Source organism: Grampus griseus (assembly GCF_964374135.1).
Source record: "Grampus griseus genome assembly, chromosome: 7".
NCBI classification, from domain to species: Eukaryota; Metazoa; Chordata; class Mammalia; order Artiodactyla; family Delphinidae; genus Grampus; species Grampus griseus.
The window spans coordinates 8,157,259-8,178,749 of NC_139001.1; the positions used below are offsets into that span (position 1 = coordinate 8,157,259).

Consider the following 21,491-nt stretch of genomic DNA (forward strand, 5'->3'; position numbering starts at 1 on the left):
TGTTTCCTGTCCCCAAGGGTATTCTGAAACACATACCTGCCAATGAATGAAAACTGTATCCTGGAAAGCAGCAGGATGGAGGGATAAATCCAATGGCTGACATTTCTTCCCAGGACAAGCCTCATTTCTTTATCAGCCTGTGGCTTTTAGATACCAAATCTCCCTCCCTTCTAGGTTTTTAACCCCGCACCCCCCGCCCCCGCTTTTAAGATCCAGTGAAACTAGCGGGCTCGCTCACCGAAGGGAGGTCATCTCTGATTACCTGGCCCTCATAATGACCCATCTTTCCTCCTGCCGCTCCCTAAACAGACTGAAATGCCATTGTCCTCAGGGAGCTATCTTAAGCCAAAGAGATTTCTTAGCTACCTGGTTCCAACCTGACAGTCTTTTGAACTTTGTGTGTACCTGTTAGCTGTATATGCCCACTCTGTATATTCCCCTGTGCCCGTTGGTGATGGCTTTGCCTGAGATGTATCCCTGGAAAAGATGGGGCCCAGAGGATTGCTTCCCAAGGGGGCCCATCACCTGCTTCACAGGGAACCCAGAGTACTGTCAGCAGAGTCACCCACAACCTCCTGCTACAGAACAACGGCCGGTGGGACGAGTCTAGGGACTCTGATGCCTGCACATTTTAGCATTCGGAATGAGTCCCTTGCTCAGTTTTAAGCATGAGACGGCACGAGAAACTATCCCTTTCCTATAAACTAATAGTTTGCGCTTCTAATGCTCAACTCTGTGCCCCCTCGTCCGACCACTCCCGGGATTAAGACGGGAGAGGAGGGGTTCACAGAGGCCAGCATGGCAGGCGTCCCATGAGTCACCTTCTGTCACCTGAAGGGTACACAAAACCGTTTCAGCTGTCTATGAGAAGCAGCCTTTCGGAGAATAACCCAGACCAAGAGCCCAGGTGGACACCAGTCCTAATTACCCTCCTTGTGACAAAGACTGCTGGGAACTCAAAATGCCTGACAGAGGTGCCAGGAGGCAGAGTGACAGGCCAACCACAGAGGAAGTCACCAGAAACCCAGAGTCGAAATTCTCTTCTCGAGAGCTTGTTTAAAAAAAAAAACAAGGGCTTCCCTGGTGGCGCAGGGGTTGAGAGTCTGCCCGCCGATGCAGGGGACACGGGTTCATGCCCCAGTCCGGGAAGATCCCACATGCTGTGGAGCGGCTGGGCCCGTGAGCCATAGCTGCTGAGCCTGCACGTCCGGAGCCTGTGCTCCGCAACGGGAGAGGCCACAGCGGAAACAAATGTTTCCTAGTGGAGCTCGGAGGGGGTCCTGGGCAGCCACCAAGATGGATCATTTGAGGATGTCGGCCTGGGCTGTCCGTGGCTTCTGAAGAGGACCCGGGAAGTTCACGGTCACATACCTGCCTGTGATCTCCCTCATTAGGCTCCGCTCTCCAGGTTTTGTAGATTCCTGAATTCTCTCTGGCTGAGAAATTTGATCATTTGAAGTTTTAAAAGGAGTTAGGTGAAGATTTTTTTTTTTCCTGGCAGAGCAGTCTAAATCCTGTCTTGAATTAACTCCTAATTACTCGATTAGAAATTAAGATATTGTTTCTTCAAAACAAAGTTTTTATTCTTCAGAAATGACATTCCACTAATTAGCTTCTTAAAATCACTTACCCCCTAATTTACCTCATGACCCTACATAGTTTTCTGCCACACGCACTTCTCAATGACTCTAGGACAGACCTTCCCAGCCTTTAGTCTTATATGGGGAGCAGGTGGGTCGGAGACACCCATTCCACTGCGGTGCTTGTTATACGTGGCTTCATCTTACTGAGAAGTTGGTTAGGTACAATACAACGTAAGAAGCAAGGTGTAATGTAAGGTAACGTAAGACATCTTTGTGTGCGTCTGGCTGTGTGTTTGAGGATGTGCACATAACTTTACAGTGGCGAGCCGGAGGTGGTTCTCATCCCTCACCAATCGTGTGCATTTCTTCTCAACTCCACACTCACTGACATCACATAGCTTGACGTCAGCGATGGTGGGAGTATTTATACCAGGAAAATTGGCAAATCAGGCCCTTCTGTGGGGTGGCCTGGGCGGTGGGGAGAGTAGTGCTTAAAAAATGTTTGGAAGAAACAAGAAACCCAAAATAGTTACCTGTGCAGGGTGGGATTGGAGAGCAAGGGTAGCAGAGAGAGTTTCTTTTTTGCTTTTCGAATTTTTTATCATGTGCATCACTATTTTTTTAAAAGAGAATTTTCTTTCTTTTTTAACAATAAAGACTTCCTACAGTGTTTATTAATCCCATCCCATCAGCTGGAAACTGTCTGGGCTGAGCTGTCTGGCTGAGGAAGAGATCAGAGCCTGGAGATGTGTCATCACAGTGGCCTCCGTGGAGCAACGTCCTGGGGAATGGAGGAGAGGCAGGGCCCTGAGGATGGACAGTGTGGAGCGCGCAGTCCTTCTAGAACTTCATGCCAAGTCTGAGAGGGGACCCAAAGTAATGACAGGCCCACGGCCAAGATGTCAGGCCAAAATTCGGGTCATCAAATCCCAAGGATCAGGAAAATGGGTGTGAAGATAGGACACCCCAGATGGTGCAGCTCCAGGGAGGATGGGGGAGGCGGAGACCTGGTAAAAAAGGATACAAGGTTCACAGGAGGAGCTTTTAGATTACGGGGCTGAGGGGCAACTTTTTAGGTCATTCCCAAGACCACTTCTCCTGCAGCTTAAGTTAAAAGGGGACATCAGCTCTGCCCAGGAGGGAAGGAAGGCAAACTGGGGCAGTGAGGAAACAAGTAGAGACAGGTTCCTCGACACCGGGGAAGAGGCTCCCACGGCTCCCTGGGGGAAGCTGTGGTAAACAAGTTCCAGGGAATGAAGCACAGCTCCAGGCGGATTCCAGGAACCTCGTCACACTGCAAAAAGGCCCCTAGAGGCCCTGGTCAGTGTCGGGAGGCGGGGTGGGGGAGTGGACGTTCCCACTGCAGGATTTTGCAGTGGCTTGGAAATTCTGAGCAGAGATAATGGAGGCCCCAGGTGCAAGGATGGGCCACAGGCAGGAAAATCCATCCGAGATGCAGCAAGAGGCAGGACCTGGTGGGCAGCCCTAGAAAAGGCTGGCAGGACCCTGCTGATGGGGGAACTTGAGGCAGCATCCCATCCTTCCCTGAGGGCCGGATACTTGGGAAAGGAGGCTCTCAGGAAACTGAGCGCAAGGGGGCCATACATTGACTGCGATGGCCAGGAAATTAGGGGAGGGGCAGTGGGTGGATGGAGTGGGCTGCTCCCCGTGGCAACACCCAAATGCCACCGTCTGTGCCCTCCATGTTCCTGAGACATTTCCAAACTCCACCTGAGAGTGTGGGCAGGCAGCCCCATTTGAAATCTTGTCAAGTAGGGCTGCCACTAGTTACAAGGGAATTGAATATCCCACCTTATAAACACCTAAGTGTGGTAACAAGCAACAAGGACTAACAGGGCCACTACTTGGCCCCCTTTCTTTTTCTATTTTATTTACTTTATTTTATTTAATTAATTTATTTTTGGCTGCGTTGGGTCTTCGTTGCTGCCTACGGGCTTTCTCTAGTTGTGGCGAGCAGGGGCTACTCTTCGTTGAGGTGCGCAGGCTTCTCATTGCAGTGGCTTCTCTTGTTGTGGAGCAAAGGCTCTAGGCATGCAGGCTTCAGTAGTTGTGGCTGCGGGCTCCAGAGAGCAGGCTCAGTATTCGTGGCGCACGGGCTTAGTGCTCCGTGGCATGTGGGATCTTCCCAGACCAGCGCTTGAAGCCATGTCCCCTGCATTGGCAGGCAGATTCTTTATTTTTATTTTTTTTTGCGGTATGCGGGCCTCTCACTGCTGTGGCCTCTTCCCGTTGCGGAGCACAGGCTCCGGACACACAGGCTCAGCGGCCATGGCTCACGGGCTCAGCTGCTCCGTGGCATGTGGGATCTTCCCGGACCGGGGCACGAACCCGTGTCCCCTGCATTGGCAGGCGGACTCTCAACCACTGCGCCACCAGGGAAGTCCCTGGCCCCCTTTCTTTTTAACTTGCTGCTAAAGACATTCATTTTTTATTTTTAAAATTAATTTATTTAATTTTTGACTGTGTTGGGTCATCGTTGCTGTGTGCGGGCTTTCTCTAGTTGCGGCGAGCAGGGGCTACTCTTTGTTGCAGTGTGCGGGCTTCTCACTGCGGTGGCTTCTCTTGTTGCGGAGCACGGGCTTCAGTAGTTGCTGCACCTGGGCTCAGTAGTTGCAGCATGCGGGCCCTAGAGCACTCAGGCTTCAGTAGTTGTGGCACACGAGCTCAGTAGTTGTGTCTCACGGGCTTTAGAGCGCAGGCCCAGTAGTTGTGGCGCACGGGCTTAGTTGCTCCACGGCATGTGGGATCTTCCCGGACCAGGGCTCGAACCCATGTCCCCTGCATTGAGAGGATTCTCAACCACTGCGTCACCAGGGAAGTCCCTTAAATTTATTTTTAATTAATTTATTTTTTTGGCTGCGCCGTGAGGCTCGTGGGATCTTAGTTCTCCGACTAGGGACTCGACCCAGGCCCTCGGCAGTGAGAGCACGGAGTCCTAACCACTGGACCGCCAGGGAATTCCCAAGACCTTCATTTTTTTAGATAAATTAGATGCATAAATCTCTTATCACTGGCACAGGATGTTCCCCACCTCCTTCCATACTGCTGAGAACTGAGCAACCTTAAAATGCTGCTGAACCTACTGATTAATTACCATCAGCCCCAAAAGCCCCACATCAATTACAGGTAAACTAAGTCAGTTTCTGCTGACATTCTCTGTCAACATGCTGAATGTTGAGTTCCCATGGACATCACTAAATCATAATATCCAACAGCTTCAGCTCTCTGGGGGCATATTTCATAGTTAACTCATCCCCCAAAGCCTGTCAAGAGGGGAGGCTGGCAATCCATCAGGAGATAATCAGAGGAAGACCTGCCTAGTCTCTGTCACTCACTTAACCAACATTGAGACTTGGGGCTGCTGTGTGTTGTGCTGAGCTCTAAGGATACAGAGAGGGCCTGGCCCTAAGTGGACGAGCGGATGGGCCCATGACAGCCATGCCACCACCAGGCTGTGGGCCCCAAGGACAGCCCTGTGCTGTATTTGTGACTGTATCTCTTGCACCTAACAGGAGGCCTAACACTTAGTAGGTGCTCAATACATAATTAGAAATGAATAATATGACATAATGCCTCTGACAACAAACATTTGGGACATCAGGAGGAAGCAGTTAATTCTGCTAGGGAACTGAAGAAGGCTTCACAGTAGAGGCCACAGGACCAAGCTGGTCCTTGAGTGTAGGAGTCAACAGGCAGAAAAGGGAGAAGGGCAGTCCAGGAAGAGGGTAGTGAATGGGAGGGTGTGGTGTCCCAGGAGGTCAGGCAGGATGAAGAAGGATCTTGAACTAAAGGTAGGTCCAGACCCTACAGACTCTATGCTCTGGTCATAGATTCTACTGTTCCATAAGACAAATTCTGCTTAGAATCAGGAGCCACGTTGCCTCTTCAGAAACATTACTTTCCTTTTGTCCAGTGGTGGAATCATGCTGGGTTTCCTTTATCACCTTGACTACCGGGAAGCTCCTGAAGTGCTGGGTTCCTTATACTTTTTCGTGCCCCTTAACAGTCCCATGGAGGACTCTTCACCCAGTAGATCATGTGTTAGTTCTCTGTTGCTGTATAAGAGCATAAACACAAACATAGCATCTTAAGACAGTACATATTTACTATTCACAGTTTCTCACAGGAGTCTGAGCTCCTCTGCAGGGCTTCTGTGAAGGTGTTGGCCAGGGCTGAGGTCTCATCTGAGGCTTGATGGGAAGAATCTGCTTGCAAGCTCACGTGGTTGTTGGCAGAATTCAGTTCTTTACAGGTGTCAGTTCTTGCTTGGTGTCAGCTGGTATCTCAGTATCTTACCCTCTCTATAGGCAGTCCACAACATGGCAGCTCACTTCTTCAAAGCCAGCAAGGAAGAAGGTATCCTAGCAAGACGGTTGTTACAATCTTGTGTAACATAATCACATGCACACAATCACACCTCTCATCACCTTCGCCCTATTTTATTGGTTAGAACAAGTCCCACACGTACATGCCGCCCTCCCACATTCAGGGCATGAACCAGGAGGAAGGATTACGGAGCTACCTCCGATCTGTCCACCACAAGTCCTCATCAGATAGTAACCATTCGTTAATTGAACTACTCCTTTTGGCAATTAAGGGTGTCATGTCACACAGACATACATACTGTTTTCCCAAGAAGACAGTGAAGTGAGCGTTCGTTCTGCTAAGAATGCTCCCCCTGCCTCCACGGCATCTCCTACAATGTTGGGCACAGACAAGTTGATAAATATGAAATGACGAAACATTATAGGATTCACATTACTGCTGGAAAGACCTAGACTTTTCCCCCAGCAAGGTGATTGTCTGATTGTCATAAATTTCTCAATTGACACACATAACTAAAAAAACGCATAAAACAAATTTAACAGCCAGAAAGTGGGAACTAGGTCAGACATTACTGTTATGAATGTGGCCCTTCCCTGAAAAAATGTCTCCTAACCCCCAGCAACTATTGTTTTCCCCTACGTTACAGATGAGCTACGTATATTATTACTGTTTCCCGATTCTGTTAGGGCAAAATTTCACTAGCACAGTATGAGAGCCTAGGCTCTGAGGTCAGGTGACCTGGGTTGGCATCAAGTTTAGCCACTGACTGTGTGACCTTGGACAAGTCGCTCAACATCCAATAACAATAGCAAATGTTTGTTTAGTATCTGCTATATGCCAGGCTCTTTACATACATGAAATTAATATAAATTCATTTAACCCATATAACCATTCTGGGGGGTAGGCACCATTATTAACCCCAGATTATAGATGGGAAAACTGAGGGATAATGGTTAAAACCAGGGCCTAAGATTCTCAACCTAAGCAAGAACATGGAGACTGAAGGGTCAGTGGTGGACAAGACAACTGAGGACAAGGGAAAAGCAAACAGAATGCTAGTGCTACAGGATCCTCTTTCTAACCTGCTGTCCCCACTGCCGACCCCCGCCAAGGACAGGCAGAAACCCTGTGGTGCAGGGCAAGGGGCTCTGCCTCAGCTTCTGGAACTTTCTGCCAACTCCACAAGGGCAAGGGCGTCTGAGTTAACCCCTGAGCAGGAGGGAGCCCAGGGACCAAGGCTTCCTGGTACTAGGATGACTAGTGGGTAGGTGTGGGCAAAATTCAGCCTCTGACAGTAGAGAAGAGGGGAAGGGGCTGGACAGAGGGAAAGAGCGGGCACCGCTGACAAAGACAAACCTGGAGAAGGCGCCCTTGCAGAACAGCTGGGCTCCCCCTTGCTTAGGAAACAAGAAAATGCACCAGGGAGGGGGGAAAGGAGTTGGCACTCAAAGGACTCTGGGGACGCTCCCTCTGGCTTTGGGCCTCCATGGATCTGGGGGTCCCTTACCCTGCACCCTTCTGCCGCCCTCATCCCCTGATCTTTAGCCATGTGAGGCTGCCTTCTGCGGGGATGTGGGGAGGGGACCAGCCAGGGAGGCCAAAAACCCCACAGAGCCAGACACCCTCTTAATCCAGGACCCCTTCCGCTGCCCAGACGCCCCCTCACCCCTGTACCCCAGCCTGGAGGCCACGCTGGGAGTCTGGCTTCTCTGGCAGGATTTAGCAAGTCTCACTCGGAAGCAAACACCGTGTTTCTTACACTTTTCCCGCCAACATGTCAGGGTAATAGCTGGGAGGCTCCGCTGGTTCGCAGACACATACGAAATGAACGCAGCTCAGTGCAGGATCGGGCTGCAGACACACAGTCCCCACAGGGCACATGGAGACTGTGTGCCTGTCCTCACTCCCTCGAACCCCCGCCATCTCCCACCTCCCCTTTTCTGCCTATCTCCCCTTCCTTCCGGGGGGCGGGGAGGGGACTCCAGGAGCACAGAGGAGTCCCCCGCGCTCTGGAGCGCGTACTGCCCGCGAGTGTGCCCATTTTCCCGCGGAGGCGGGCGCGTCTCTGCCCGGGAGCGACCGGCGCGCGGTGGGACGGCGATCACACATGGCGACCTCAGGCTGTGACGGACCGTGTGGGCGCCCCTGGGTGCCCCTCTGCGCCGCCTGCCCCTTGGGAGAAATGTGAGGCCCTAACACAAGCTGGAGGCAGAGGCGGCCCGGCTCTGCAGACACATGACCCTCGCCCCCCAACGTGAAGCCGGGGAAGGACTCGGGGCGCCAGGAGCGCCTCAAGAAGCGCGGCAGCGCCAGGGCTGACGGTCAACTTTGAGCCCACATACGGGGCTCATGGGCTGCGGGCCTTGGAGGCGGGGACAGGACGGACGGAGCGGTGGGTCTGGAGAGAGCTCGGCTCCCTGCAGGGGATCTCGGGGTCGCGCGGCGGCCGCAGCTCGGCCGGGGCGCAGGAGGCCGGGGGCGGGGAGGCGGCTCCACAGTGCTCCAGTTGAGCCTTGGAAAAACCCCGGCGCGCGCGAGAGAGGCGGACCAGCTCGCAGGCACGGCTGGGGATGGCGGGAACAAAGACGGCCCGGGGCCGGATGCAGTCATGGAAAAACCCATCGGGGCGCCGAGGCGGGGGCGGGGGCGGCAGGGAGGGGCGGCGCGCGCCCAGCAGCCCTGCCACCTTCGCCGGCCGGCCCGGGCGGGGCTGCTCTCGGACCCCGCCCCGGAGCGCTCCTCGCGGGCGGAGGGGAGGCCCGGGAAAACAGAAAATGCCAGGCGGGAAGGGGAGGCCCGGGGACCGAGAACCAGAAGCGCCCTGGCTCCGGGTGCTGCGCGCCAGCCTGCCAGCCAACACACCCCGTGCTCTCGGCCGGGACGGGAGGGTGGCGAGGCTGGTGCGCGCCGGGTACACGCGGCGCTGCGCACGGCCACTTCGCAGCTGCGGCAGCGGCTGATGGCCGGCCCCTAGGGGGCGCTCACAGACCACCCCCCCACCCGGCAATGGCGCAGACGCGTGTGTGGCGGCTCACACGCTCTGTACACATATGATCACTTACACGCCCGTGCTGCCAGACACGCGAGCTTCCCCAGCTCCCAGGACAGAGGGAAGGAAAGCGTCCTACCGAAGGGGGGGCGAATTAGATGCTCGTTAGGCGGTCTCCAGGGCAGGTGACAGAACCTCAGGAGCTGGGGAAGAGGACCGTAGAAGAAGCCGATGTTAGGGTCCCCCCTTCCCCATACATTACAGGTGCGTGCCCAGGTCCCGTCTCAGGGCTGGAGTTTCCTTCCCGTTCAGGACGCTTCCCGCCCTGTCCTGGTCTTAGGAACCCGCCTGGAGACCGGGAGGCATACTTTTTTTTCCTCTTTAGAAAAGGAAAGTGTTGGCGCAAGTTGGACTCAGTGACTCCTGAGGCCTTTTCCAGTTATGACTTATTATGAAGAAGGAACTGGACCCAGAGGCCATAAAAGGAGTTGGTGGGAGCTGAGAAAAAACCTTGGTGCCTGGTTTGGCCCCAGCCACAGGCCCAAATGTCCACTTGTTTATTTGTGCTTCTGCCTGCTGTGGGGTGCCAGGGGGCAAAAGCTGAGCCCATTGGGTCCCTGGCGTGGAGAGGGGATGTAAAATAGGACATACTTCTGGGGGCCCAGAGCCAGATTCTGGAGCAGAAGAGACCTCAGGTTCTGCCTGAATGGGGAGGCTGCTCGGCTGGGGTGGCAGTTGAGGGTTCTTGAAGGCCAGAGGGCAATGAAGCAGGAGCCCACCACCTCAAAAAGTTCAAGTTCAAGAAGGCTGCCTTTATGAGGCCTGGCTGTTGTAATTGTGGGAATACAGTTGTGGTAGGATTTCTAGTCACCTCTCAGAATACAAGGTCAATAGAAGCAGGTACACCAACGACAGGACAGGGTCAAATGAGCTGGCATCTACCTGTGGTCCCCTTGGGAACTGAGGTTGGAGTCAAATGACCCAGCTCGACCTCTACCTAACTTCCTGGTTTGGGGAATCTTATCTAACATCTTTGGGCCTCAAATTCCTCATCTGTAAAGTGGGGACAAGAGCTTCTCCATAGGGGTGTATTGGGATTGAAAGTGGTATAAGTACCCCTTCCATCTGCCTTCCCTCCTTTCCCAGTTCTCAAAGTCCTGGTGCTTGTTCACTAGGACTCCTTCCAAGTCCTAGTTTCCACAGAGCAGGTGGGGTCCAGTGGGACGAAGGTTGGGGAGCAGCGCCCTCTGGTGGTCGATATCAGGAGCGCTCGGTTATTCCGTGAGGACACATCCGGGCTAACCTGCTTAGTGCCTGACGGTCTCTGGAAAGTTAGAGCCTTCGTGGGCTGATCCTGGGGCTCCACTTAGGGAGGCTTTTCCTTCTTGCCTCAGTTACCCCCTTGAGCAAGCAGAGAGAATTCCGCTTCCCCACATCATCTCCCCTCTCACAGTCCAGCTTCTCCATCTTTAACAGGCTTCTCTCACTTCTGCCCCGGAGGAATCCATTTGGCATTTATACTGTGCTTTACAGCTTACACAGCACTTTGACACACATTACTCGTCCCTGAGGTGTGCCGTTTCTGGGTGGTGACGGCACTAGATGGATAGAGGATGTTGGTGTGGAGCGTGGCTCCAGCATACCGGGCCGATTTGGATCCTGCTTCTTCCGTCCAGCTGTGTAACCAGGGTGACGTTCAAAACCTTGAATAACCAGTGGGACAGTCAGCGACCAATCAGAACAGACCCTGCCCTAAACACCAGGTACAGCCAAATGTGTGTACCTGCTGAAGATTCTGGAATAATCTCAACCGCACGGGGCCTCGGTTTCTCTATCTGCAGTATGGACACGATGATCCTAATGATACCACGTTATAGGGCTGTTGTGGAGACTAAAGTAGTTATTGGCTGTAAAGGGTTGAGAAACCAGTGTCTGGCACATAGAAGGCACGCGAGAGTTAGCTTTATTACTGGTCCCGTCTCAGACTCAGTGACTCAGGGTGATCGCCACTCTTAAGGGAGACTCCCCAGGTGAGCCCTCTATATGCACCCGAGCTCGCCTCCTGCCTCACTTCCGACTTCCCACACCTCCTCGTCTAGCCCTCTAGTTATTCCACTCGCCAGAAGTGCTTCTCAAACTTTACCATGTATCTGAATTTCTGGGATATCTTGTTAAATTACAGATTATGATTGAGGAGGTGTGCGTGGGGTCTGGGATTGCGTATTTCCTACTAGCTCCCAAGTGCTACTGATGCTGGTCTGAGAAGCAAGACTCCCAGAGATCACTGCAGAAACAGAAGTGTCAGCTGATTGCTATCTGTAAATATTTATTGAGCACCTACTCAGTGCAAGGCCATGCAAGGATTCAAATAGTCCAAGGGCTGGGTTCCAACCTCAAGCAACAGACACGTTATCTCGCACAACTACAGGTTAAAACTATCAGGCCGAAGGGTTAACATGTGCCCAACAGCAGGCGATGCATGTGGTGAATTCATTCTCTTCACTGTAGCCAGAGGGATGCTTTAAACAGGTGAAGATCTTGGCTTCGGCCAAGGCATTTTCTTTTCTTCAGTAGAGGGGATCTCCAGAGAGGGCTGACAGCTGAGGGTCCTTGTGTCTGCAGCCTGTACTCCCAGCACGGGGGCACCCTACTCCTTCAGGGCTGCAGGGGACCTGGATGGTGCAGCACAGTGCCCACATGGGGGGACTCACTTTGGCAGGAGGGTAGGATTCAGAGAGGCTGGCAGAGGGAGCGGGGAGTCCAGCAGGGGCATTTGCAGGCCCTGATCCCAGGGTGGAGATGAAGCAGAGGGGCTGAGGCAGAAGTTCTCTCCCTTGGTTCCCTGAGGACAGCGTGGGATGAATCATGGGCGTGATGTAGACCTCAGGAGGCCACAAACACATCCTTGACTTTTGTCCTTGTGTACTGTTTTAGTGTTACCAGTGCCAACTTACCATCAATCAGCTGCTACACTTCATACTTCATCATCTTATGCAGATGACCCTCAGGTATCTTTTCAAGAGCAAGTGTTCTTCAGCTGAAAATAGAGAATCAAACATCCAGCATTTGCAGAAACAAGCATTCCTGGAACTGTTCTGTGGTTTTGGTCCTTTGATAAGAAAGCACTGGGGGACTTCCCTGGTGGCGCAGTGGTTAAGAATCCCCCTGCCAATGCAGGGGATACGGGTTCGAGCCCTGGTCCGGGAAGATCCCACGTGCCACGGAGCAACTAAGCCTGTGTGCCACAACTACTGAGCCTGCGCCCTAGAGCCCGCGAGCCACAACTACTGAAGCCCACGTGCTTAGAGCCCGTGCTCCACAACAAGAGAAGCCACCGCAATGAGAAGCCTCTGCACCACAACGAAGAGTAGCCCCCGCTCGCCGAAACTAGAGAAAACCCGCACGTGCAATGAAGACCCAATGCAGCCAAAAATAAATAAGTAAATAAATAAATTTATTTTTTAAAAAAAAGAAAGCACTGGGTACATCTCCCCCCCACACCCCATGTAATATCTTGTGGGCCTCTTTGAGGACCCTCTAGATGCCCACATTGTGTTGAATGGATGGTTAGGACAGTGGTCCTGGAAGCAGCCAGCGGCAGTGCGGGGAGAGGCCAACAGATGGACCATGAGAGAGGGAAGAGATGGGCTGTGCCCGGGAAGGAGGCTTGCTTGGTGTCTAGGACACACCAGCTGGCCTGGTTTTGTGAGCCTGCAATCTGTGCAGTCCCACAGGGCTCCCTGCTTGGTTTTATGCTTTGCTGTCCCTGTCCTGACATTCTTAATACTTTTTGAAGAAGGGGCCTTGCATTTTCATTTTGCACTTGGGCCCCATAAATTATGTAGCTGGTTCTGCTCCACAGCTTTGGTTCCTAGGCCCAGGGCCCATTCCCGAGGGGTCATCTGGGACAGACCAGGGAACCTGGGCGGTGGGGAGGTGGGCCTGGGTGAACCCTTGAACAGGTCCTATGTGTGAATCTGGGATCATGGAGCCTGCTTCACCCAGAGGGGAGGAGTGGATGAGGGCTGCAGGCTTTCTCAACTGAGAATCAGGCTGTGGAGGTTCACTGCCCGCGAAAGCCAGCCCTGCGGCTGCTCTTTCAGAGATGCCAGATGCCTCCTGCCCTCTGAGCCCCCAGTCAGCTGTCAGACTGTTGACAAGAGCCGTGAAGATTCACAGGGAAGGAGCAGATGCCTCGCTTGCTGGGACGGGCAGAGTGTGCCCTGGCTCCTGGGTCAACAGCTGGTCTGGATGTCGATGCTTGGCCTGTTCTCTGTGGCCTGGGTTCATAAACCCATGGCCCTGAGTGCAGCCCGGCTTGGCCCATTGGACAGGCGGAGGTGGTAGTGTCTCCCTGGAGATAGATTGTGAGAGGCTTGGGTGTTACCCTGTTTTGACGGGTGCCTAACGAAGGAGGAGCCTGAGAGGCCTGGATAGACTGTGTCACTTAAGTCCCAAGACCCAGTTACAGTGCTGAGTTCTGAGGGGTCCCCCAGGCGGGCCTGGGCCAGCTCTCAGGCCCAAATTTAGGTCACTGCTTTGTCTTTACACACCTGCTACTCTTTCTGCTCCTGTCGTGCCTTGTCCCTCACCTTCTGCCGCTCCAGGTTTGAACCTTATCCTCTCTCCTCTGTGACTGACGCCACCTGCCTCAGTTTACCCATGTGCTTGTCACTTTCACTCTCTTGCAGTTTACTCTCAGTGGGCAGCACTGGGGCCCGTTCCCTACCTTGTCCCACCGCCCCTCATTTTATTTTTGCATTGTGGCCCCCAAATTATGGAGCCGGTCTGCTGATCGGCTCACCAGGGCTCGAGATCAGAACCTGACAAGGGGTTCTGAGTGCTGGAAGCGTCTCGCAGCTCTGAAAGGGGAGCGAACGTCCACAGTCCCATGGAGAGGCCGCGCTGAGAGCCCGCTGTGTGCCAGTGAGGGTGACAGTGCGGGCTGGGATGCTACAAACAGAAGCGCTTTACTTCAAGGAGTTTACCCAGCAGGGCGTTTATAAGTAGGACAAAGCCTGGCGGTCCAGGGGCCACCCGGGCAGGAGCGGGGGGAAAAAACCCGAGCGGCAGGGAGCGGAGTTGGGGCGTCCGGCTTTGGGCGCACACCCCGCCCCGCCTGGGTCGCCAGTCTCCGAGAGCTGAAAGGGCCTCTGTGTTCCGTCTCCCGCCTGCCCGCGGGCCAGGGGCGCATTTCCTCAGCTGCGCCAGACCCCGGAGGCTCCACAGACCCTCTGGGGACAGACACAAATAGTTCCGGGCCCAGCTGCCTGGTCAGTTACCTTGGGAACCAAACTCAATCGCCTGACGTCACTGGGCCGTTGCGCAGCAACCGGCAAAGACTCTCTCTGCAGCTCTCCCAGTCTCCGCGGTGAGGTAGCCGTCGCCATGGAGACGGCGGGGCTGGGCAGGGCGGTGGATGACCCCGCCCCTCGTCGCCCCTCGCCCTCCTGGCCGCACCCTCCGTTCCGATCCGGTGCTGCTCCTCCCCGCGACGGAAGGGGACCAGCCCCAGACGAGGAAACAACGCCGCCTGGCCTCGGGCCGGCCGGCGAGGGCCCCGTGGCGGCCTGAGTGAGCCCCGCGGCCAGCCGGTTTCTCCCCCAGAGAAGGGCCTTTGTTCGCCGTCGCCCATCTGATTGACCCCTTTTTGCTTCGTGTTTCTCACCAGGCGCCAACCTGGGTCCCTGCTCTGGAAACAAGGAGCAGGTGGCAGCACGGGGCGTTTCCATTCCCCTCCCCTCCAGCCGCCTAGGACATCTATCTCAGCCGCGCTAGGCCATCTGCCTTGGCGGAGGACACACTGGGCCCTGCTCACGCCACTCTGCTCCCATCCTTGGTTCCCTCCTCCACTCCTGCGCCTTCCCCTGGCGTCTGTGCTGAGGCATTCACTTCCGCGCCTGCTGTGCTGGGTGCGGTTTGGCCAGGCCACCCCTGGGTGGGGAGAGTGGGGAGGGAGGGACCTACCTGAGCACTTCGCGGAGTTTCTGGCATGGGTGTCGTTCCGAGGCTGCTGCGTCTCCCTGCCCATCTCCATTTCACACCGTAGCAGATTATCAAGTGCCGAATCCCCAAGTGCAGACTGGGAGATGAGGCCCAGAATCGTTCAGGGGCCATCAAAAACTGCATTTTGACAAGCACTCATAAAATACAGGTGGTCAGAAACAAAACCATGTGTTTTAGGTGAGTCCTATTTTCTCATTGATTGATATTTAAAATTCAGAGCTCCAAAGGAATAATTTTCAATCCATGGAGCTGGAGGGAGAACACGTCACAATGCCTCAGATCTTTCCAAAGCACATGGTTAAGGGAAAGTTCTGATTGTGGGCAGAACGTTCACAGACAAGCTCACATGTAGCGGTGGGCGCTCTGCAGGGCTTAGAACCTGAGGCTGGGCTCTGTGTGGTCTTGTGCAAAGAGCTGATCTCATCCGGAGTGCCCGCCTGGTTTTGTGGGAAAAGTGACTATTATTTACCGGGAGGGCTTTCAGATGCAGGTGCGGAGGGAGGTCAGGGCTGTGCCACCTGCTGTGGGGAACCCAGGCGGGCCAGGAGAGGACACGTTGCCTGGCTCCCTCGTTTTGTCTCTGGGAGGGGCGTGGCTCAGGGTGCTCAGAACTGCCTGCTTAGAGAGGTACCACGGGCACTGGCTGAGGAAAGCCTTTCCAACATGTGATCCAGCCTGGGCCAACCAGAGTCCTTCCCCTTGGGAAATATCAGACTGGAGCAGGGAACCAGACCTTTCCTCTTGGTCTGGAAAGCGCAAGGCTGTGGGCCCAGAGCCTCCAGGAACCTCATTCCCCACGAGAAGCAGAGGCTTGGGGGAGGGGCAGAGTTGCCATGGAGGCAGAGGACATAACAATGGAGGCGTCCTGCTAGCTTTGAGTCCCTGACACCAGGCATCTTGAAAGCCGGTTTCTTCTCAGCCCTTCTCTGCCCAGCCCACCAAATCCATGGGTTTTTGTCACTTTCTGTTAAGAGACTCCTGCCTAATATGTAGACGATGGAGGTGTCCTGACAGCTTTGAGTCCCTGACACCACGCATCTTGAAAGCCAGTTCCTTCTCAGCCCTTCTCTGCCCAGCCCACCAAATCCATGGGTTTTTGTCACTTTCTGTTAAGAGACTCCTGCCTAATATGTAGACGATGGAGGTGTCCTGACAGCTTTGAGTCCCTGACACCAGGCATCTTGAAAGCCAGTTCCTTCTCAGCCCTTCTCTGCCCAGTCCACCAAATCCGTGGGTTTTTGTCACTTTCCGTTAAGAGACTCCTGCCCAATATACAGACAATGCAGAAAACCACAAGGAAGGAAGAACACTAACATGTCACATGCCTACTGTTAAATGCTATTTTTTGTTTTTTTATATGCATTCTTGACCAGAGCATCCCTGTGAGGCATTTTGTAGACGAGGAAATGGTCCATCTTCTAGGACCGCAGTGCCCACTTGAGGACTCCACAGGGAGGGCCAGTGCAAGTTCAGTGGATACTGCCCATCCGGAGACTCCTGGGCCAAGCCCTACCCTTGAAGCCACAGTGTTCCTCTGCTATCTCCCAGGACTTGTCGGTTTCCTTCTGTTAGCCATGCCCCAGCCAGGCTCAGAGGTTAGGATGTTGTGCCTGTCCCATGGCTCTTAGGTCAGCCTAGATGTTTCTTTAAGCAGAACCTCTGCTTACTGGCCAATCTCTCAGTGGCAGAACGTACAACCAAAACGACTGTTGTTGATCCTAGAGAAACGCTGGTGGCTGTCAGGTGTTAACCCTAACGTATAAACCAGAAGGGGTGCGGAGGCACCAGCTTTGTGGGGGTGAATTTATAACTTGGTTGTGCCTCAATTCTCAACACCAAAGGGTACCCTACACACAGCCACCCTGTTATTCTGACGACCGCTCATTCTTTTTCCCCTTACACACCACCTCTGTCTCTACTGACTGCCTCTCCCCAATGCTTCAATAGTTGTTCAGTTTTTATTCATCCAACACGGTGGGCTCACAGGCTCGTGATGGGCTGGGTCACCCCCACTTGCTGATTGCTCCTGTGTCTCATGAATTGCTTCCTCTTGCCTATAAAACGGGGCATTTCTCCAAGCTCCTGCCTCTGGGCCTTTGCTTTCTCACTCTGGCCAGAGCTGAGGTGCACCCACTTCTCTCCAAGTTGGATTCCTCAGCCCTGAGTGCACGGCCCTGACCTTTGGCCCAGGTACAGTAGCACCTGGCTACCTGCAGGTCCCACCTGCAGAGAAGATGCGTTGTCAGGCATATTTGACAACACAATTGTTAATCCCACCGCAAAGAGGAAGGCCAGGAACAAGCAGGGAAATTCCGTTCTTAGTACACAGCTCCATGGAACCCTTCTGTCCTAATAATCACAATGATCGCTGACACTTACATTGCACTCAACTGTGTGCCAGGCACCTTTCCAAACCCCTGACTCATTGAATCCTCACGGCAGCCTGACACCGTAGGTGTATTGTCATTTGACAGATGAGGAAACTGAAACACGGGGGGATGAAAGTAACACAGCTAGAAGGAGGTAGAGCCAGGATTCAAGGTGGCCTGACCCCCAAAGCCATGCTCTTCACAACTCTACTGGCTTTCACACACAAAATGTTGTTGGTCCAGCAGCCCCTCCTGTGGGGAACCCCCATTTCTGGACTGACCCTGGCCTCAGAGGTGGACATGAGGCCCAGGCCAGGTAACGAGGTATTTCACTCCCACAGCCTCAGTGACTGGTTCAGCAGAGAGCATGGGAGCCAAGCCAGGCCTGGCAGTGTCCTCACCTGGGACTCTCCTGCCAGATCCAGTGGAAACAAGGGCCTCTCTCTTTCCAGGAAGGTGGCTGAGTGCCTGGAAATGGAGCCAGCATAGAGGGGCTGAACTGGAAAGACAGAGCCCTGAGGACACGGCTGAGCCCTGGGTCCAGACACGCCCGCACTTGGCAGTTGTGCTAGTTGGCTCAGCCCTTCCCCTGACCTGGGTTGAGCCTGGTTTCAATCTTTCATTCACCTTTGCAGTCTCAGTATCTAGCAGTGCCTGGCGTATAGTGGCACTTACCTGGTTCAGAAAATATTTGTTGAAAGCATTTGAGGTCCACCCTGGCAGCTCTGTCTCCCACGCTCTGCTCTGGGCTCCAGGCAGGTTGAGCTGCTCAGCCGCCCTCCCCCACCAAGCCCCCATCACGCCTGCCTCGACTTTTGCTGTCCATGCCTCTGTCGGGGACACCATCTCTCCTCTCTTTTTAGGTCTGAGTCAAGGAGGCCCTGATACTGGGATCTGAACTGACCATCTCCCTCCTCTGAATTCTTTGCTTTCACTACATGGGGACAGTTCACGTCTCATCTACAGAAAGTGGCAGCTCCTTGAGGGAAGGGGATAGACACACCTGGTTGTCTTCTCATCCCCTTGGGGCCCGGCATCAGACCTCCTCACAGGAGCCATCTGCCGGGTAGGGGTGGTAGGGTAGTAGACGCATGCCTCTGGGGATCAGGCAGGCGACTCAGTACTGGCACAGGCCAGGTAGTTCCCTCTAGAGTAGGCAGCTCAGCTGCCGGTTGCCCAGAAGAAATAAGGCCCCTACGTTTCTCAAGAGAAGCAGAAATCCATGTTTTTATTTGAAATCTCCTGGCTTTTAAACATTAGCAACTAATTCCCAATTTAAGAAACACTGTGTAGGGGGACTTCCCTGGAGGCCCAGTGGTTAAGACTCTGCGCTCCCAATGCAGGGGGCCCAGGTTCGATCCGTGGTCAGGGAACTAGATCCCGCATGCTGCAACTAAAGAGCCCACATGCCGCAACGAAGATCCCGCAAGCGGCGACAAAGATCCTGCGTGCCGCAACTAAGACCCGGCGCAGCCAAATAAATATATCAATAAATATTAAAAAGAAAAGAAACACTGTGTAGGGCAAATCCATCAGTGGGCTGGCTTCAGCCAAGGTCTCCCATTTGGAGACGCTGCTGGGAATGAGGGATGGATGAATGAAGGAATCCACAGCCAGGGCTGCAGCATGAAGGTGTGTGGGTTGTGATCTGTATAAGGCACCCAGCCAAGGGCAGGGGTCGGGGCTGATGTCCAGCCAGATCTTTACTCACCAAGTCATGTGGCCGGCATGGCACTGTGTCCAGCCAGAGGGTGGGCTGCTGGCTTTCCACAACTCCTGAAGCCCGCATGCCCTAGAGCCCGTGTGCCACAACTACTGAACCCATGCGCTGCAACTACGGAAGCCCACGTGTCTAGAGCCCGTGCTCCGAAACAAGAGAAGCCACCGCAATGGGAAGCTCGCACACCGCAACGAAGAGTAACCCCTGCTCGTCACAACTAGAGGAAGCCATGCACAGCAACAAAGACCCAACACAGCCAAAAAAAAAAAAAACAAAAACCACGGAAAGAGACCCGGGTCTAGGGTGACCAACTTATCCTGGTTTTTGCCTGGGGTTTTCTTGGTTTTAAATCTGAAAGTCCCATATCCCAGGAACCCCAGGCAAACCGGGGTGGTTGGTCACCCTACATAGCTCCCTGAATCCCCCTGTGTCCCCAGCCTGCTGGAGGATAATAATCATGACAGCTGAAGTATGTGAGCTTCCTAAGTGCCAGACATCATGCCTTAGGACCTGTGTTGTTTCCCTTACATCCCATAACATCTTCATGGTGTGGGCTCGTTATTTGTTCTACAGAGGAGAGTTGCAGGTTCAGAGGGTGAAGGGATTGGCCCGTGGCCAGTTGCCACGCTGAGGTCTGAGCCCACACTGGTCTCATTCCCGGCTCTCAACCCCACACTCTCAGTCCCACGATCAGAAAGCCTGGCTGGGTGTCCTGAGCCTGCTAAGCCAGTAGGCCCTGGGGAAGGACCAGATCTTACTTCCTCAGAAATGCACTTACCTGGTTAGAGGTCCAGCCAAGATCAATGTTTTCAGGTCTGAGCCCTGCAATCCTGGCCTCCCAGGCCTGCCCAGGCCCTTCTCTTTCTGCACTTTGGCCCCCAGCCCATGAATGGGACAACCCGAGAAGCCCTCAGGGGACACCTTTCTGTTTCCAGAACACTCTAGCCCCCTCCTGTCCCTCCACCCTGTGTCCGCTGCACAGACAAGGTATGAGGCTGGCGCTTGGAAAATAAACGCTTGCCGGTGATTTATTGCCCGGTCTGGGGAGAGCCGTCCAGGGTAGGGATGCGTGAGAGAGTCGGGCATGTGTGCTCCTGGGGTCTCGGGAGGCTGCCGAGCGCGGGGCCTCGGCCAAGTTGGGGCCGGCCTGGGCCTGGCGTGGGGCGAGGTGTCTGGTCAGGTGGTGCATGGCCGAGAGGATGCCCTCTACGGTCCTCCGCGCCACCGGTTCCAGCATGTGGGTGACGGAGTGCAGGGCCGACTGGTCCCCACTGCCAGCCCGGAGGATGAGGCAGAGCTGGCACTCCCCAGGATGCTGGAGATGGAGTGCAGGCTGGGCCCCGTGTTGTGCAGCAGGTCTGTCACGGAGCCGTGGCCGGAGGCCAGGGTGCCCGTGGCCATGCCCTTGGCAGTATCAGACCACACCAGGATGTCTGCCAGGGAGCTGATGGACCCCTCACCCCCGCCCAGCAAGCTGGTCATGGAGCACATGTAGTTGTTCTCACTGGCCGTGGAGTCCAGGGGCCTCCTCTCCACGGCTGCCACTCCGGGGCCCGGCGAGGCAGGGGCTGATGGCAAAGCATCAGTGCCAGGGTTTAAGGCCTCCTGACCCTCGGGTTTCTCCTCAACAGCTTCAGCAGTGTCAGCAGCCCGAGTGTCAAGCTGGTCATTGGCATCGGCTGTGCTCACGACGGGCTGAGCCTCCGCATTTGGCGGGGACTGTACCGCAGCGCTTGGGGTAGATGGAGCTAGTTCCTGTTCCCTGTCTGGGACGCCTGCCGCTTGTGGTGTCTCTTCCTTAATCAGGGAGTAAAGTTGGAAAATCTGAGGATTCTGAGCCGTACTCGACTCTTGCGCCAGCTCTTTCTGCACGAGGTTCTGGAAGCCCGTGGACCTGTGCAGGGCACCTGGGGCCAGGGGGGCAAGCAGGGCTGTGGGCTCCTGGGCTCCTGGGCATGCCCCGCGGCAGCCTCACGCTTGTCCTTGTCCCCAGACGCTGACGTGGCCCCCAAGGTGGCTGGCTTGGAAGCCTGACCTACATCCTGCTGTTCAGCCGATGCTGCAGTGTCGTGAGCCGTTGGGACATCTGCAAGGAGGGGGACCTGGCTTTGGGACCTCACTGTTGGGATGTCTGTACACCTGCTGTCACCATGTGTGGGGATGCTGGAGGCTCTGGCCTCTCCCGAGGGCGTGGTGGTCATCTAGGCCCTCTGTCACTTGTGCTGGTTGAGGGAGTGGCCATGGCCCCACTGGGCTGAGTTGTCCAGGTGGTGAGGTCACAGGGGGCTGTGGAAGCTGGCGATGTCACAGGCACCTGCACAGCAAGGGTCCTGAGCCTCCGGAGAGGCTGCCCTAGCAGGCTGAGTCTATGGGACTATTCGTAGCCAAGCCTGAGGGTATCTAAGGAAAGAGAGGCAAACGTCTTGGAAAAGCATGGAGGTTATATACAGGTGCAGGGCCCACAAGGAATCCGGATG

At 54.6% G+C, this 21,491-nt stretch overlaps 1 protein-coding gene across 1 annotated transcript; it reads right to left on the reverse strand.

Moving 5' to 3' along the window:
* Positions 1 to 8,277: 8,277 nt before the first annotated feature.
* TEX44 (testis expressed 44) lies at positions 8,278 to 21,215 on the reverse strand (the record flags this gene model as incomplete). The annotated part of the gene is given in 7 exon segments (XM_082658251.1): positions 8,278 to 8,900; positions 10,480 to 10,595; positions 13,724 to 13,781; positions 14,887 to 15,001; positions 20,129 to 20,277; positions 20,280 to 20,957; positions 20,960 to 21,215. Coding segments are annotated over 7 exon segments (1,995 nt in total).
* Between the last annotated feature and the right edge of the window lie 276 nt (positions 21,216 to 21,491).